This window comes from Neovison vison, chromosome 6 (genome assembly GCF_020171115.1).
Source record: "Neovison vison isolate M4711 chromosome 6, ASM_NN_V1, whole genome shotgun sequence".
Taxonomy (NCBI): Eukaryota; Metazoa; Chordata; class Mammalia; order Carnivora; family Mustelidae; genus Neogale; species Neogale vison.
The window spans coordinates 220,350,537-220,369,692 of NC_058096.1; the positions used below are offsets into that span (position 1 = coordinate 220,350,537).

Sequence of the window (19,156 nt, forward strand, 5' to 3'; positions counted from 1 at the left end):
TCACCAGATGGGAATCATGATAATCATGGGTATTTCATGGCTGCTGTGAGCGTTGGGTGAATCAGTATATATTAATTATTTAATACCTCTCTGCACACAAAGTAATAAACAGTAAATGGTAGCTATTTTTTACTACCGTGGACTCATCCTGTGGAATGGTTTGGCATTAAGTCTTCAGGAGAGAGAGAGAAAGAGCAAGAAACGAGTGTGCCTAGGGAGGCTGGCCCTGGGGTGAGCCGTGATGGGACCCCAGCTGGAGCTGAGCCGTCAGCCCTGCTGGGTTCTGTCTTGCCTTCCGCGTGATCCCCTGCCCAGGGTTCTCAGCTTCGACACCATAGACGTTTGTGGCCGGCTAATTCTTCAGCACGTGTAATGCCCCTTGCCTTGTAGGATGTTGATGAGCTTCTCTGATCTCTTCCCGCTGGATGCCAACAGCACCGTCCTCCCTCCCCCGTCGTGACAACCAAGAATGTGTGCAAACACTGCCCGTGTCCTGGTGGGGGGGCTACAAAGCAGCCCGCAGTTGAAAACGTCTGATCTAGCCTGACCCAGTGTCACTCTAGAGATTTTCACGGGTGGCTCGGCTTTTCGCAGTTTTCACCTTACTTGATGACTTAAAATTTAACCCTGAGAGAATGAGCTACAAGTGAACTGGTCGGAATCCTCAAATCACTAAATTCTCACCGTCTCCTGCCATAAACTTGACTTTTAGGATGAGTGAGAGACAACTGTTTTAAAACTTGTCGTGAAGTTATGATCAACATTAACTGGGATTCGTTCTGAGATCAGAGTGTGACTGTGTGACTGTGTGCTGTCCCTTCCGCCTGTAGCATGTGGGGCTGCTGGTAGCTGGGGCTGGTGGTAGCTGGGTGGCGTCTTGCTACCTCCGACGCTGCAGAGTCTTTATACGTGTTGAAGAAAATTTAGGTTTTGGTTCCATTATATAGACCAAAAAGGTCAAAGTTCTGCAAAACTTTTGAACCGTGTCTTCAGCCTGCTTCTCAGTTAACTGAAAAGTGCGATGACCCCAGCAGTCCTGTTATGTCGCACATTCATTGGGTGTCAGGCCTAGTCGGGGTCTGGTTTGTTTATACTCTGGGGGAGTTAGAGCGAGTGGAAGCAAAAGGAACGAATGAGGTTAGAGCAGGCGAGCTCAGACGGCATTCGCAAGAGCGGCAGTGTGTGGGCGTGGCAAAGGGGGCATTTTTGGTACCAGTTCAGTTCGGCCTAGTTACTGCGTTCAGGCACGGAGAATAGGCCAGGGTGGAGTGGAAGGTGAGGACCATCTGGGGGGTCTGAGAAGGGCCTTTCTAATGTTGCGAAAACCCTGAGACAGGCCGGCCGCAGAGGTGGCTGTGTTAACTCGGCCCTGCCTTGGTAGCTCTCCATGGTACTTTGAAGAGGTCCAAGGCAGGTGGGTTCTCGCCGTATCGGATCTCGCGGAGCTGATGGGGGTGGCGGGGTGGCGGCAGGCAGCAGGAGTTCTTTGTTTTGTTTGAAAGGGATTTGTTTTTGCCACCTGTGCACAGTATCCTTCCCAGTCCCGTGGAGTCTTGTTCGTGGTCGGTGTGACTTTGTACTACTTGGGAAAAGACCATATAGCTAGGGCCTCAGAGAAGGGCCCGCTGGCTGTCCACAGTAGGCCTCATCCTTGGCAATCTTGACGCTCGGTGCTGTTGCCTAGTACTTGCCGTGAGTCTTAGCCCTGAGTGCATTCCATACTTGTTTAAGAAGCCTCTTGAGGAAAATAAAAAGTGACGTCTGGGCCACCCCATCAGTGACGGTGGCAGGAGGTCCGGAGTGTCGGTAGTTTTAAAAAGCTCCACAGATGTTTTACAACACGAAGCCAGAGTCAAAAACCACAGGCAGAAGTTGCAGACTTGCTTCAGGGGCAAGCAGATGTGTTTGATTTGGCCCGTTTAGGAACTTTTGTTTGTTTTTAATTAGGAACCAACATTTAAGAGTTCTGAGATTTCAAGGGGGGGAAGTAGTCTAGGTTTCTGATTTCTCTTGAAAAGCAGGAACCAGGCTGTTCCAGGGGTCTTGTGCAGTAACAGGTCGCCAGGACGGAGAAGCAGCTGCCGCCCTTAAGATAAGACTGTGTGGGGCACCTGGGTAGCTCGGTGGGTTAAAGCCTCTGCCTTCGGCTCAGGTCATGAACCCAGGACCTGGGATTGAGCCCCGCATCCACCTCTCTGCTCAGCAGGGAGCCTGCTTTTTTAAAAAAAAAAAAGATAAGACTGTGTGCCCCAAATTATAATGTCGAAGATACAGCAAACACATGACATGCATAGGAGAGAACATTAGATGAAAATTGTAGAGGCACTGATCGCAAATATATAAGACGTGTCTGCAAATAAAGAAAAAGACTTGGAATGCTCAGAATAAAAAGATAGATTGTGTGTCCCCCAGGACACCACAGTCCCCACCGAGTAGTTTGGGATCTGGCCCACTTCCTTCTTTTCCGGTGCCTGCCTGACCTTGGTTGGCATTTGGGTTTCAGCCCTATTGTACCGCCTCTTAGATGCAGCTGTCTCTGCATGTTAGCAGAGAGCCTCAGCGTAAAGCTTTTGACGGTCTGTAATGAATTCGGGATTCACTATCCCCCGACTGTTAGCGCTCAGAAAGCAACATATGGCAGCGATTCTCCAAGATGGTCCAGGGGCCCCTGGGAGTCCCCAAGACCTTTCAAGGAGACTGCAGGTTTAAAACTGTTTTCATAACAATACAAAGACATTGTTTGCCCTTTTCACTCCCATTCTCTTGTGAACGGACAGTGAAGTTTTATCCGAAGGTGATAACAGCGTCATACAGCAGCAGATGGACTGCAGAAGCAGAAAAGTGACTCTAGCTGGCTTCTCTTAAGGCAGACATTGAAGAGATTTGTCAAAATGCAAAATAATGCCAATTTTCTCACTGATTTTTTTGTTTTAAGAATTACTTTTCATAAAATTTATTGTTTAGCTAAGAGTTTACTATTATTATCCTAAAGAAGTTAACGTTTTGGTATTTTTTTAGCTTTAATTTCTAACCTGGGAAGTGTCAACAGCTGTAGCCAACAACTAAAAAAGCTCGTAGAGGGGCGCCTGGTGGCTCAGTGGGTTAAAGCCTCTGCCTTCGGCTCGGGTCATGATCCCAGGGTTCTGGGATCAAGTCCTGATTCGGGCTCTCTGCTCGGCAGGGAGCCTGCTTCCTCCTCTCTTTCTGCCTGCCTCTCTGCCTACTTGTGATCTCTGTCTGTCAAATAAATAAACAAAATCTTTTAAAAAAAAAAAAAAAAAAGAAAGGAAAAGGAAAAAATAACTCGTAGAGTCTCCATAATTTACAAGCGTGGAAAGCTGTCTTGAGACCAAGCAGTTTGAGAACTGCTGGCCCGTGATCGCGCGGCCCATTGTAAAGAGCCTGAGCGGAGCCTGTCGTGAGCTCGGCGCGGGTTTCGGCCCCATCTCTCCAACCCAGGGCAGTTTTAACTTGGGACTGACTGGCAGGCCCAGAGTGACTGGCTCATAGCACAGTTGGAAATCCCCCGGATCGCCTGTCCTTGATTTGTGTCTTACCTCTGCCACGCACTTGCCCAGGATCTTGGGCAGGATGTCTGATCTCTGTTCCTGCATCTGTGGCCTGGGGATGATGCTGATCAAGTCTGAGGGTCATTGTTCCCAGAGAATGTTTGTCAGGTAACTGACCTCCTGGCACGTACGGATGTGCTCTCAGTTACTAGTGGATGTTGCTCTTGGATTAGATGTCTGGATGGAGAAAAACCTCCTTTTGGATTGTGTTTCTCCACCTCAGTGTTATTGACATGGGGGCTGGCGGGGGCTGACCTGTGCCTCGCAGGGTTTAGCAGCATCCCTGGCCTCTACCCACAAGATACCAGTGGCACCCCTCCCCCCAAGTCATGACAAGGAAAAATGTCTTCAGACATTGCCAGATGTCCCCTCCCGGGCAGAATTGCCTGAATTTAAGTACCCCTGGGTTAAGGGAGCCCATTGACCCCCAAGACACTATATTCCCTAATCATTTGACCTACTGCGGTCCTAGGATGTTGCACACATTTAAATGTACAAAGTATGGGGAGGGAGAAAAAAGGTGACTCACAGAAGCTAGTGGGTCACCACAGTTTGTACTGTCTGACCCACTGGGAACTTATTTTGGTGTATAATCTGAGTAAGGGATCTAACTCCATCTTTTTCCAAGTAATTAATGCATAGTTTCTCACCTGCAGCATCGTTAACATTTGGGGGTGGTTTGGAGACCCTCCTGTGCACTAGAGGATGTTGATCAGCGTGTCTGGTCTCCATCCACTAGATGCTATTAGCAATTCCTCCACATTGTGATAACCAAAAATGTCTCTACACACTGCCTAATGTCCCCAAGGGGCAAAGTCACCCCTGGGGGAGAAGCACTGGGTTATGAGATTAAGTAAAACTGTCCAGGAATAGATTATTCGCCAACTGGAATTTAGGGCTCACCCTCCCAGCCTCTGTTTCCACTGTGGCCTTTTGGCAGATACAGAGGCATTGTGGACTCCATATCCCTGTGATGGAGAAACAGTGTTTTCCATGACCTTCAGCACTGTCTCAGGTTCAACATAAGGACCTTCAGAGAAGCTCTGGATCTAGGCCATTCTATGTCACAGAGACTGAAACCAAAGGCCACATAAGCAGGGAGAGTCAGCTGGTGCAGTGCACCTGCTTCCAGCAGCTTCCAGCCCATGCCTGTCCTTTCTGGTGGATCAGTAGCATCGACTTCATGAGCACATGTTCTCTTCCGGAAAACTTACCCATGCAGGGCCCTGTCCTTGGCTGTCACTCTCAAAGAGAAATAGGTATTTGCAGAGACAGTAGTAGTTCCTCCGTGCGCATGTTTAGAAGGCAGGCCTTGCTTTGTACGGTAAGTTTAAAGTGCTCTCGCTTTAGCTAAACTCCCCCAGGTTTGCCGCACAGAATCTTGGGAATTTGCTGACCCAGAATGAATGCCTGTGTCACATTTGTAATAGAGCGGGAGTGGGGCGCACGGTTCTTGAGGGTTTGGCTTTCTCGGGTCGGGAGTGGGGGGAACAGGCTACTCTTTGCACAGAAGGGAAATGATGTAGCATTGATGGTGGTGGCCGCTGGGGGTCTGAGAGTCCAGGGCCTGGATCAGTCATTAGCACCATTGGAGGTCCCCCCCGTTATGGGCTCTTATTGCCGGACGAGTGGGACTTGATTTAGCTGACCACGTCTGCCCCTGAGAGAGCAATGGGGACTTCCCCCACCCCATTAAGGTCCTCTCAGTCTTCGCACAGCTGGGGCTGCAGCAGGCTCAGTCTCCAGAATCTGCCCAAATACCCACTTTGCCCGGCTCCATGGCCCAGGACTAGCCCAGGCTGCCATTATCACCGCCACTTGTCACCTGGATGACTCCTGAAGGCTTTTAAGTGGCCCCCTCACATGTGCTGCCTCTGTGAGACCTGTCTTCCCCAGCAGCCCCAGGGAGATCTTCCCCAGGACTTTTTTTTTTAAGATTTTATTTATTTATTTGGCAGAGATCACAAGTAAGCAGAGAGGCAGGCGGGGGTGGGGGAGCAGGCTCCCTGCCGAGCAGAGAGTCCGATGCGGGGCTCGATCCCAGGACCCTGAGATCATGACCTGAGCTGAAGGCCGAGGCTTTAGCCCACTGAGCCACCCAGGCACCCCTTCCCCAGAATTTTACACGAAACCTTCCTCACACAAACATGGGAAGAACTGCGTGAGGACCACTCACTGACGGTGCGACCCTTTAAAAATATAAACCAGGTCCTATCGTGACTCCTCTGGCTTCCCTTTAAACTGGATAAATCTGGACTCCTCACTGTGGCCCCCTCCCCAGCCTCACCTCCTACCTTCCCCCATGTTAGCCTCTAGGTTCTTTCTGTCCGTAGGACTTTCGTACCTGGGATTCTCTCTACACACCATACTCTGCCTTCACCTGCCTTACCCCGTTATGTCCAAGGTTCAGATGACACCTTAGGGCGGCCGTACCCAGCCATGCACCCTCTAGTGCCCTCCTCCCCACGCTCTTCCCGCCACCCTGCTTTATCTTCCTTATAGCACCCCTCTCTCTCTCTTCCATCCTGTCTCCAGTGCCAGACACAGTGCCTGGCACGTGGTAGGTGCTCAGTAAATCGTGCGGCTGCAAGCTGGGCTTAACTGGTCGGCTTTCCATCAGATCAGGCTTGAGGGATTCAGAGCAAATGAGCATGTGAGTTGTCCCAGCATCTGGGCAGCTTTGAGACGGGGCCAGGTTTTGAGGCATTTATCAGTGTTGGGGACCTGGGAGTTGGAGACAGTCCTTGAATCCAAGACTGGTGCTTTAAGGCGGCATCAGTGTTCTTGCGGTCTTCTGGGTATAATTATAATAATGAGCGTAATGCCCAGGTGGTGTCCTGCTGCGTGTGCTGGCCACTTCCAAACACTTTGTCTGCATCGTTTCAGTTAAGCCTCCCTAGAACTGCCCGGGGTGTGGCACCATCCCTCTTGGACTATGGGGGAACAGGGAAGGTCTTTTGGGTCGCCTAGGATCCCAGCCGTAGGTGCCTGAGACCGATTTGAATGCCCACAAAATCCAGAGCCTGCGTGGCATCAGTTTCAGTCTGCTGCCTCAGCAGAAGCTCTGTGGTCCTGGGATTTGCTTCCTGTGCGGGGATTTCCGTTGTCTTCCTTGGAGCTTTCCCCCAGGCTTCAGCCCCTTTGATTTCACCTCTTGGCTCTGCCCATGTCGTGCCACCTAGTGGCAAAACAGAAAAGTGCTGCAAAGCTGGTTCTCTGAATTTCTTTCTTTCAGGTGAAATTGCTGACTTTGTAGGACTTATTTAACACGTTTGTGGGGTTTCTCTTGGGTTCGAGGCACAAGAGTGCCCAGAGCACAGGTTCTGTCATAGCCGCTTATAGTCTGGGCAAGTTGGGGGTGGGTCAGGGATTGGATGGTTTGACTGTAGGGCCGGTTTGTGTAGAAGGAAAGAAGGCAGAATGGGGCTTGGCCTTCGGTGGGACCTCAGGGGACCTGAGGCACCACCAGCTTGGAAGTCAGACTTGGGCTCCTGGTCCTAGCTCTGCCGCTTACCAGCTTTGTGACTTCAAGCAAAGCACTGTCTGTCTGTCCGAGGCCTCTCCATCTCATTTCATGATTCACAGATAAGAGATGATAAATAACATGTACGTCACAGGAATGTGAAGATGTTAAATGTACCTCTAGGTCTAGTAAAGACTGTTCAGCAAATGTGACTCACTTATTGCCCCGGAGGTATAGGGACGCAGCAGTTAGAGCATTGAAAAGTGGCTTGGATTTCAGGAGATGAAGGTAATGGCAGGACAAAGAGCATTCCAGAAAGAAGTGCATAAAGTAAAAGATACCATCATCTCCAAAACGGCCCCCTGTAATCTCCCCAAGACCACTGTAGAGTTGCCTGGGGGAAAACATACTCGAGTACCGAAAAAGGAATTAAGGGACCCACCGCCCTCTGCTAGCTGGGCAGGGTGGCCACTGAGCATTCAGGACACTAAGATCAAGAGAGGCATCACCTAGCAACAGCATGTTTGAGCTCACTTCCATTCTTTACTAGAGAATTAGTGTGCGAATACAGCTGACACATCAGTGACAAATACACCTTTATGTTGCTGCTCAGAACTGTTTATAATAATTCCCGAGAAAAGAGATGGCTTGAAGGGTTGAGATAGTGAGTGTTGCAGGATTAAAGGAGTTGTCACGTCCTAACAGACTGCTGGTTGTGTTGCCAAGATGCGTTCCATATTTTTTGCACAGATAAGAAGATTAAGACACATCAGCCCAGGATTAAAGCTCATTTTACACAAGTACTTTGCTGACATTTTGGTCAAGAATTCCAAGTGGCTTTCCAGATGGGGGCCGTTTCCTGGCAGGTGTTTGAGACATCATTTAGAAGGGGAATAAACAGAACAGGCCAAGATATCCCAGATTTGCTTCTCTGTGTGTTTTCCTGGGCCTCCATAGTTTCTTCTGTTTGGTTTAACGGACAGTCCTTGGAGACGAAGGTTGGAGGCAGCCGCTGGGGGTGTCCGGGCTTGTTGCAGCTCCTGCCCGTAGTCCTGTGCACTTGACCGCTCCCACAGTGTGGACAGAACGGGTGTGTGTGTTCAGCCTAGATTCTGCGTATGTTCTGCAGGGCACTGTGTGGTTAAGCCTTTGAAAGATGGAGACGACACGTCTTGTTTCACCATAGAACGTCCACATCTCCGGATGTGTCTTCGTTCTGTCCTTGACCATCCTAAGGATCCTCTGTTGGCCTGATGGCACCCTTCTCTGAGGCAGAGATAGTCACGTGACTTGAAAGCTTCAGGCCCACCCCAAAACCCATCGTTCACCCTCTAGTTTCCTTTTGCTTTCCTGGAACGATAACTGATAGCTGCTTTCTTCCCGATGTTACTTCTCAGAAGAAAAGAAGACCTGTGTCAGAGCTCCAAGGCCCAGCTGGGCAGAAAACAGGGAGGGAAGCAAACCGGAGTCCTAAGTTCTCCCTCTGGCCCTTGCACCTGGATGGCGGTGTAGCCCAGATGCATTTAGAGACCTGGCCCCACCTTGGACCAGTCACTCAACCTCTGAGTCTTCTGTTTCCTTTCCCTTAAAGTAAGGACACCGGTACGACCTCTCCCCAATAGTGATTGCCAAGAGTCAGGGCGATGGGTGAACAAAGCGTGGAGCGCCTGCCTGACCCGTAAATACACATGCGCCGCCTGCCGGCCCGCATATGAAACCACCCGCAGTTTGGGGAAAACCCGCTGGGGAATGTGCTTGCTGTCACTCACACACACAGGCTGGGAGGAGTCTGGCGCTGGGATCCCGAGACCTCTGTTATCCTGGAGGTGGAGAAGCATTCTGTTCTATCCCAGGGCCTCCTCCGGGGTCCAGGCCAGTTCTTTGCTCCCCTTCCCTTGCCTGTAGCAGGCAGCAGACACTCCACCTCCTGACCTCACATCTGGACAGCTGCCATCACCCGCCCTGCCCCCGAGAGGTTCTTCTGCGCTGGCTTCCGAGTGAAGCATCCTTGCAGTGCCCTTTCCTTTCCCCATGCTTGCTGCCTGGGAGATAGACACACGTGTCCTTTGCGTTTTATGATTTTGTCTATCAGTCTCAGCACAAAAAAGACAAAACCCTGAGTCTTGGTTCCTGGCCTACTTGCAGGAGTGGTCTGGGAAGCTTAGTGTTTCAATTCTCTCAAGTGTGGGACTGGTTAAAACTCGTCCTCCTCTTGAGGTACTTTATCACTATTTGAAGGGGTATTTTAGGGGCCCTCCCCCCAACACAGACAGCATACAGCAGATTATGGACGTTCCTTTCAGGTGAGGCCTTTTCGGGCCGTCCCACACCTGTACCCAAGGCATCTGAGGATTTTCTCTATGTCTCGGGGCCCCGGCTCAGTTCTGCTTTAGGAGAAGGGCCTGCCTCCTTGGAGCCCCCTGCTTCTGCCCAGAGACTTCTCCCTCCCTTCCCTGTGGGGAGAATGGTCTGTGGTCCCTGGGGTCGGGAAGGAGCCTGCATATCGGGGACGCCTGCCTTCTTTGGAGCCATCTTCAACTCTTTTCCTCAAGAAGGGACCTGCCTGAATGGTGATCCCCTTCCAGGAGCTTCTCCAGTAGACCTTGCAGTGTCAATGCAGACCTCGGATCCAGCGAAGGGAGGGGCGCACCCTGCTCCTGTGGCTCTGGGCCTGGGTGGTCTGTTTTGTGTCTGTCCGCAGGCACCACCTTAGAGTTCTTCCAGTGCACTTGGCTTTTCTGCGGTCTTAGTCTCCGCCATTCCTGCTCACCTGGCTAACTGCTGCCGTCCTTCCGCTTGGATGGTGCTTCCCTCGAGAAGCCTTCCTGGGCGCACTGCTCCTCCACAGCCTGACCAGAGCCTCTGCTCTGCACTCTGAGCCCCTTTTTCACTTCTCCAGAGTTGCAGCGTTCAGCTAGAGACTAATGGCAGCTCTTGGCAGGCAGGGGACATGTCTCTCCATGTCCCCACCATACCCGAGAGGCCAGCATGAGGCCTGGCACACAGCGGGCACTGGGGTGTGTGGCGTTGCAGAAAGTTGCAGTTGCTGAATGAGTGTTAGGATTGAGTCTGTGCGCGTAGCAAGCTGTGCGTCTGGGGAGTGGTTCCCAGGCTCCGCTGCGTGGAGCGCGGTGCCCTGTCCGTCGGGACTGGGTCGGTGGTGCCTTCGGGAGCAGGGCCCGCGTGAGGGTGGGGGAGGGGGCACGTGTGGAGAAATCCCAGACATCCGGCGGAGGTATGAAACAAGAGCAGAAATCTTTTTTTTTTTTTGACAGGGAGAGAGAGACAGTGAGAGAGGAAACACAAGCAAGGGGAGTGGGAGAGGCAGGCTTCCCGCTGAGCAGGGAGCCTGATGCAAGGCTCAACTCCGGGACGCTGGGGTTCATGACCTGAGCCGCCCCCCTCCCCCTGCCAGTGCCTCCAGAGCCCAAATCTGTAGCCTCCCTGCGACTGGGCTTGCCTCTCCGTGTTATTACCAGGACTGCAGAGACCAGATCCAGGACAGTCCCTGGCCTTAGGGATTATAGCTGGACTGTCCCATTTTGCATCTTTACCTCACAGGTGGGTGGAGGGTGGCAGGGGACAGGAGGGAGAGCAGGCCTGTGGGCCAGATGTCGGGGGGCTCACTCCTTTCCGATTCTGGCGTGTCCCCACCTCTGCTGTTTGCCTGGGGGTTCGGGGGCCTTTCCCAGCTGGGGCCTGATCGGCATCTGGGATCCCAGCCGGGCTCAGGCTGGGTGCGGGCTGGCGTGCGTGAGCTGTGCAGGGGCCCGTGGAGGAGGGTGAGGCGGGGTGTGGATGTAGCAGCAGCCACCTTGGCCTTGTCATGCAGCACCATGGAGAGCTGGGATGAGGGCACAGCATCTCCCACGTGCCCCCCAGAGGCGGGGTCATAGTTTGAGGCCACTTGTGCTCTGATTCTCAGCCCACTTCACACACCAGTTTTGGCCACAGAATACAGAGTACAGTTACATCCACAGACTACAGTTCTCAGGCCTCATGTCAGGGAAGGGATGAGGAAAGAGGGGTTCCCTAATCAAATAACTCTGGAGAACATTTGGTTACACAGATTTCTTTATTGTTGATTTTCTTAACCCTTACTATGTGGGTGTCTTGAGCCAGTGCCCCCAGGGAGGGCAGCTTTTTCACGAACTCAAAAGAATTGATTTTATAGGAACAAAACACCTGGTTGAGAGAATCTGGATCAAATAGTTGGCATTTGATTAACATTTTAGTACTTTAGGTCTTCATGTGTCTGGGTCTCTGGTGGTAGTTTTCCCTTCGCTTGTGACTGGCTGGGCTGGGCTGGACTTCAGGCAAGTCACAGAAGCCTCCTTCACTGCTCTCTTCCCTGTCCGTTCCCCAAACCTGGGTTTCAGCTGGCTGAGCGAAGGCTGCTTGTCCGGGTACATAACCAGAAGCAGTTCGATGGGAGCCGGTTAAGAGCACAGGCCGAGGCCGCCGGCGTGAGCGTGGGGCAGGCGTACTCGGAATGGGGTGCGCTCGAGTTGGCCTTTTGTAATGTCAGTGCTGATTTGCAGCCCATGAACTTCGGCCCTCCTGGAGCCCGGTGGGAGTTAAATCTGTGTGACTGGTGCTGTCTTTGGTGGAGAACCACGGACGCTCGTTGCTACGGTTTCGTTAGTGGGGTGGGGGTTCGTCCTGACCGCCAAACCATCCGTCAGTGAGGGTCGTGGTGGGTCCTGACCTCGCCAGTCCTGGCGACACTTCATCGACTCCAGCTTTCTGCTCGGCGTCTGTTACGTGTGCGGCTCTGAAGGTTCCGCGGTCCACATAACAGAGGCCTCACTCCTCGGGGGCTCCTGATCGGGGGGTAGATGCAGCCAGCGAGGAGGTGGACAAGTCACCCCTGGCAAGCTCCAGGCCCCATGCGCAGACACGCCCGTTGCTTTTCTTCAGGTATTTGACCCCGAGGTTTTCTGCCCCTGGCTTCCTGTTCGCCCTTTTTCCCGTAGGGCCTTGCACAGAGTCAGAGCTTAGTGAATGTTTGTGCGAGGACATGGCCGCTGGTGTTACAGGCGTGAGGACCTGCAGAGGGGTCTAGTTCAAAGACTTAGTGGGCGGCCCTTCATGGAGCACACTGGCTGCTGGCACAGAGCTGTTTTGGATGCCGGATCCGTGGTCCCTTAGCCTCCCTGACGGGTAGCCTCAGTGTGACCCGTGGTGGGGTAGAAGCCAGGAGCATGCCCTGGGGGCACGGGGGGCAGCTCAAAACTGGGAGCTTCCTGCAAGGTACGGCATCCGGACCTGAATGAGAAGATGAGCGTGTGTTCTGGGCGGAAGACCAGACGTATAGTGGAAGCACGGGGCGTGCAGCGGGCAGCCGGCCCTTCAGTGCCGCCGTCGGGGTCCGGCCAGGGTGGCCTGTTGGAAGGAGTTTCGCGCCTAGTCTGGGGGGCAGTGCTGAGTTTTAAGTCAGTGTCTCACGCCAGTGGTCTGGCTGCTCTGTGAAGGGGGACGAAGGGAACGAGAGAGCAGAGGTGGAGAAAGGAAGGGCGTACCTGCGGGAGTGGTGGCTGCAGCCGGGAGTCAGTGAGGGCCTCCGTGGGGGCCTCGCCGGGGATCCAGTTCTCCGGGAAGCTGCTTTCAGAGCTCCTGCCCCGTGGCCCTCCCCTGGCCTCTGTCCACCCCCGGCTGAGCACCGTGCCCGCGTGCAGTGCAGTTTTCTTCCAGCAGACGGGCCTCTCCCAGCTCCTGCTTGGACCCTGCCCTGTGGCTTTGTCCTGCCCAGAGACCAGAGGCAGCCCAGGCCTCTCACGTTCGCCCGAATCTCTGCAGCCCCTTCTGGGTGCCTGTAGGTCAGCCGACACAAGAAAGGGCTTCCCCTGCCGTCCACATGGTTCTCCCTCTGTCTCGTCCTTCTTCGATAGCCTTCCATCCCTTTCTCCAGTTTCTCAGTGCCGAGTGCTGTTGTTAGACCACGGGGCAGCCAAGGAAACAAGACGCTCTCCGATCCCATGGATTTGATGTCGTAGTAGGGGAGACAGAGCATAAACCCATAACTACTAGTCTCCCTGGTGGTTAGAGAGAAAGTAGACTTTCTCTCCTGTGAGAGAAAGTGTCTCTGCTTCACTGTGAGGCCAGGCAAGGTTTCTTCTACCGAGTATCGTATCGTGTGTTGAAGTCTGCAGCGGCTAGGCCTCGCCTCTCGGGCTGGAGGTTGTTCGAGGACAGCAACAGTTAAGACAGGCTAAAGCGAAAATCAGCGTTTGTTGGCTTAACTGAAAAGTCAGCGGGGGTGGGGTTAGCTTTAAGCTGTGCTGGCCCCAGGCCTTCCAGCGGTGTCCCCAGGATTCAGTTTCCTCCTCCGTCTGCAGCTCTGCTTCCCACTGGATTGACTCTGGTCCAAAGTCTCTCTGGTGACGTGAGACCGCTCACAACCCCGGGGTTACCTCCTACCAGCCCTGCAGCCCCAGCAGAAACAGCACCCCCTTCCCCGGTCGCTCCAGTAAAAGTCCCATTCACTGTCAGTGGCCTGGCCTTACTCACATGCCATGCAGTCCCCTGGGGCCAGAGTACCAAGTACTCTCCTCCCCGGACCTAGAACCAGGGGCGGAGGAGGGGTGGTTCCCTGAAGAAATGGGGACTGGAGGGATGCTGGGCTGGGGGTTCCTGCCCATGGGCCTTCACTCTTTGCCGCTGGCTGGAGTCAAACACAGGAGTGAGCTGGAGGCTGGCTGGTGGGCTGAAGGGCAGTGCCGGGAGCTCGCCGGGCTGCCCTGCGGGGGAAGTGATGCGGACGCGCCGCTGCTGTCCAGAGCGCCCCCGCATTCCTTTGCTGTCATTCACCGTCTGGCACAGGCACCTTCATTCCCTCCTTCGTCGGGGTTTGTCGGGCAGCACCAGCCCCTGTACCGGGAGAGGGCTGCTTAGGGAATCACGGCAGTGGGGCAGGCGGCATCCGGGCCTTCCCCATGGGTGAAGGTCGTCCTCCTGCACAGTCCCCCAGCTGGTGGCCGGGGCAGGTGGCAGAGGGCTGCGGATGCGGCTGCCCCTGGACGGGAGGCCGAAGGGGTTGCCTGCCAACAGCAGGTGGCGCCACCCTGGGCTCGTCATGTGACCGGACATTTCAAGGATTTCTTCCTTCAACAGCTGGGCAAGATGGACTCGGTTTTTTTCCAACTCCTTAAATTCTTTTTTTGGCAGGTGATCTCAGTTAGAGATCCAAGTGGAATGTCAGGTGCCTCAACCGGGGTACGCTCGCCGAAGGGCATGAGCTGTGTGGCCAAGAGGCGGCCGTCCGGTCCGGTTATCCCCAGGCCCCCCGCTGGCCTTGAAATTGGAAAAACCTAAACTAGCCTCCAGCCTTGGAAATTGGGGAGGTGCCACATAAGATCTGACCCCTCTGTGCCTCGTTCCTGCAAGGCCACCGCTCACGGCGCTGGGTGGCGGCTGTGCCCTGGGTGCCCGGCAGCCTGCCGCCCTGCCCACGGCTCTGCCCCAGCCCCGGGCGGGGCTGTTCTCAGCGGCATCTTGAAACCTTTTTCTTGGTGTATAATAGGCATGCAGAAAAGGGCACATACCCTAACATTAGGTGTCGAGTTTTCACAAACGACATGCCCACGCAGCCACTTCAAGAAACCATTTTCTGAGTGATTTGATGTTCTTCGGAGTTACCAGTTTTATTTTGGGTTTGTTTTTTGTTTTTAACTTATTACAAACAAATGTAGCTTTGTTTACTGTATGACTGTAGTGTTGGGGGGAAAAAAACCAATTTTTCTTTTTGCAGAAAAACCTGCCATTGCTCCGCCCGTCTTTGTGTTTCAGAAGGATAAAGGACAAAAGGTAAGGGGCCGGTATGTTCTCTCTTCACATGCTTACTCTGATTTGTTTTATCCCAGAGGGCTCTCCCAGGTTACACGGCCAAGGGGGCCAAGGGGGCCAAGGGCCCTTCTGTCTTTCAAGCCACCACACGGAGCTTGAAGGGAAAAGGTCCTGTGGCTTCAAGTTACCATGTGAGAGGTTAAGACGGGCGCGTGTGGAAAGGGCTCAGATTTCTTGCTTTTAACAGTGGCAGAAAGATAGTTTCTAATCTCTAATGCTTTGTTTTAGAAGGAGTGTGCATTAGGAAGAGTAGGAGAGAGAAGGTCGACGGAAGAGGGGAGCGAAGGAGGGAGAGGAATGGTGGTTAAGGGGGAAGACATCACCTTTAAAGATTTTAGGGAGATACTCTGACCCCCACCCAACTTGGCATAAACGCACTTGGAGGAATTATTAGTTGGCTTGCGTTGTGTATTTACCGTCCCTCTTTGTTACACATTGCTTCCCCCTCTTGGATTTTAAATGTCTTGGTTGCCCGGACGTTGGGAATACTTTGCCCAGTTCGTAGCCGTGAGCTAACAGCTTCTTAAAGTCCTGCTCTGTGTGGCCGTAGCGTTCCGACGTCACGTGCGCTGTTTACCTAGAAGTCGTTGACGTTTTGGCAAATCAGTGTGGAAGGTCGGGTCGTGTCCAAAGTTCGTTGGTGTTCTGCGGTTGATGCTTCCCAGGCTTTTAAGAAGGACTCTGTCCAGCAAATGGATGGTCCCTCCCACCCCTGCCCCAGGACAGCGGATGTGATGTAATACCCATTACCAGATTTCAGAGCGAGGGACCAACGTGCAGCGCTGGGTTCTGAGTGTTTTGAAATCTGTTTGCATCTTGTTGGTAAGAACAGCATTTTGAGAGAATGCTCTGGTGGATCCCCAGTCCCCTGGCAGGGTGGCCAGCTCTGAGGTTGGGGGCTGCTGCTCTGGCGATTTGGGACTCCTAGAAGCTCAGCTGCGGCTCCTAGATCCCATCCCTCAGCCTGAGAAGAAAGACCAGACTTCTGTGTGGCCCACCTTGTCCTGGACTGCATTCGAGTACTGTGCCAGGAAGAGAGCATGTGTGTGTGCAGGGGGGCAGGAGGGAGAAGTGGCTGTCCATCCACCCCCCCAAAACGGACCCCCTTTCAGCACAGCTTCTGTGTGAGCCAGGGCTGCTCTGCTAGGCTTGCTCTCACATTCAACCTGCCCATTGTTCATTCTTTTGCTAAAGAAGGAATCATAACACCCGAGGAAACATTCTTCCTATTCTGTTTCGGTTTTCCAGGTGGTAATTTCAAGACACATCAGCCTCTGCGGTCTCCTCTCCCGTGGGCCCTGACCAAGACATACCACTTAATTACATGTATTTTTATCATTTGTCTTTTGGAGCTTCAGTCACTGTGAGGGGGCTGCTGCGTTTCTGCTAGCTTTTAGAAATCCCCATGTTCAATTTCTGTTTTAGGTATGAAAGTTGCTTCTTTCAGAATTTTGTAGAATTTTGGAATTTTATTATGATCTTTTGAACCACTTTTAAACGGGTCAGCAAACTAATAAGACCTGCCATCACCGCCTGTTTTTATAAATAAAGTTTGATTGGCACACAGCCGTACCCACCTGTTCCCCATAGCCGAGGCTGCTTTCCCTCTGTGACAGCAGAGTGAAGTAATTTGAATGGAGACATACGGCCCACAGAGTCAAAAATAGTTAGTGGCTGACCCTTTCTTTATAGAAAAAGTTTGCCAACCCCAGACTTCAGCAGTAGGAATTAATAATTCTTGAAACCTGAAACTTGTGGACAACCAGCAGGACAAAACTCCAAAATGCAATATTTGGCTGAATTTAAAATATTTTTTAAATTATTTCCACATCAGTATTATTTTCACAACTGAGGTGGTCCTGGTGTGTGGCCTTGTAATTCAGAGGCTGACTTGTGTGTGTTACGTGCGGAAGGTTGGGGCGAAGTTGCATCCGAAGAGTAGCTGGAAACTGCTCGTGGTCATCTTAAAATGCGCAGATGCAGTTCTTATCAAATCCTGACTCAGAGCCAACCCTGAACGGGCTTCTAAAAATAACTGCTCTCCGGCTCTTCAGGGTTCAGCCCTCCGCTCCTGTCGTGCCTCTGGGACCGCACCGCCAGCAGGACACGGGGACCCTCCGCGTGTTTACAGAAGCGGAGCCTCCCGAGAACTGTCCGCCCGGGCGGCTCTCTGAGCTGCTGGGTGCAGAGTGGCCAGGCAGGGACGGAATCTTCCATTCTTTCTCTGCTGCTAGGACAGCTCGGAAGTAAGAGAGCAAGCCGCGTTTGTTTCTCCTCGGCTTCCCGTTTCCAGGGAGATGGGCAGGCAGCCGCCGTGGCCCTTCGGACAGAAATGGGGGTTTGCGCCTCTACCCGTCCTGTGTCTCTCACCGACCTCCAGCCCGTCTGCCCCGCAGCCTGCAGAGGCAGAGCAGGGAGCAGGCTGCGCGGGCTGCCGTGGCTCGTTGCCCCTGTTCTCTTCAACTTTATATTTCGAAAATATTCAGGTCCTCAGAGAAGTTGAATGAATGGTATTGTGGACACTTGGGTGTCCCTCATCAGGCCTCACCAGTGACATCTTTGTCCTAAGTGCCAGAAGCGCACGACTGCAGGTGGCCCTCATCTGCCGTTTCTCCTCTAACCCCTCCTGTCGGCGGCTCCCGGGCTGAAGACCTTGGCTCTCTGTGGCCCCAGTGCTCCTGTCACTCCTAAGAAAATGATCGTGAAGTCAGAAATGTCCTTTAGCGTATATAGTCCATTACCGTGTTGTCCTGTCACCAAAATGTTCTTTACAGCTCTGTCTTGAGCCCTTTCTTGATCCACAGTGATCAGGAAGTCCTGCCGTGGGCTGTGGGACCGCCGGCTTCCCTTTCAGCGAGCCGTCCCTGAACCAGCCAGTGGGCCGCCCTTCAGAGCTCGTGGCCCTGCCCAGGAGATACTCCACAGGCCCCAGTGTTATTACTGAGTCCTGACTGAGGTAGAAGATTTGAAATCGGAAAAAAAATGAAGCTGTTAGCCCAGGTGTTTTTTTGTTTTTGTTCAGTAGCAAAGTCACGTGGCGTTTTCTGTCCTTCCCTTCCAAGGCCCAAGTCGCATTTATAGCAGGCTACGGATTGGTGGCGGCGGCCCACCAGTGGTATCGCTTGACAGGTTGTCACTTCCCCCGTTCCCTGTTCCCGGTTAGAGAAAACCCGATGCCTAAATTCCTGTCCCAGAGCGCTGCTGACCGTGCGCCACGTCCCGTCCTTCCTCCCGTGTTCTCACGCTTCCTCAAGAGGGCGCTCTTCGTGAACCGCTTGCATTTCTGCATTTATGGTTTTAGGGGCAAAGTGAAATTTTTTTCCCCCCTTAACTGCCTTGCATGGAGACGGTTTTGTGTTTTGTTTTGCTTCTTTTCTTTTTGATGTGAAGAGACTTCGAATCTTAGAAGGTGGTAGTTTCATTGACTGTGACGACTGTTTCTTCCGGATACTTTATCTTCCAAAAGCTTACTCGTCTGAACAGGTGAGGTCTCACGTTCAGGGTGTTGTCTGTTTGTGAGAAGGACAGAAAGCCGTTGCAGAAATGCTGTTGAGCAGGAGGTAAGGCTTCCTGAAAGCGCTGTCACAGAACGTCTAGGCCTCCTCTGGAAGCCTCCTGTTGATGTAACAAGCCTCTCCTGTGTGCTCCTGTTTGTTTTCGGATTTTTGTCAGCCATGTACATTTCAGGATGATGTCAAAAGCGACCAAAATCTTGATGTCTGATTTTAACAAACATGTTGAGGAACTACAGGTCCTGTCTTGGTTCTCTAGCACTCACTTTTCTTGTCCAGCAAAGTCCCTCGGACCCAGGTAGAGAGTGCTGGGATGGCGTCTGTGTGTCTTTTTGGTCCTCTAGTTTGGACTGCATCTCGAGTTCGGCACCACCAGGGCACTTGAACACTTGCGCTCGAAAAGCAGGGGTTAAAAAAAGAAAATCCCCTGTGGTTCCAATTAGAGATAGGCCAATTAGGCCGTTTTCCATAGAGCTCTGGGTTTACTTTTTCTCTTAATCAGGTTTTGGTGCATGGACCAACCTTCATGTCCTGAGTAGGTTGGAGGAACAGCTTGAGAAGAAAGGCCTTTGTGCATGTGGATCTCCCCTGGATAGGAAGAATAGATTTTGGTGATTTTTTAGGTGTGTGGATGAGTTAACATTTTGTTTCTTTTGCCTTCCTCAGAATGTTTGAAAGTTCTCTTAAATCCTCTTTACAGAGTTCCTTTCATCCATCAGGCTCACCTTTAGGAACTAGCCCCCAAGCCCCATCTAAAGAGGTTTTAG

General features: G+C 52.6%; 1 protein-coding gene across 9 annotated transcripts in view; it reads left to right on the plus strand.

Annotated features, from left to right (window-relative positions):
• RANBP3 (RAN binding protein 3) overlaps positions 1-19,156 on the plus strand; it is a 53,457-nt gene that overhangs the window by 4,323 nt on the left and 29,978 nt on the right. For 8 of the 9 annotated variants that reach the window (XM_044254447.1, XM_044254445.1, XM_044254446.1 and 5 more), the window contains exon 2: positions 14,783-14,838. The exons of the other annotated variant lie outside the window; for it this stretch is intronic. In XM_044254447.1, coding sequence (XP_044110382.1) covers positions 14,783-14,838 — 56 coding nt within the window. The remainder of the gene's footprint in view (positions 1-14,782; positions 14,839-19,156) is intronic. 9 annotated transcript variants of the gene reach the window in all.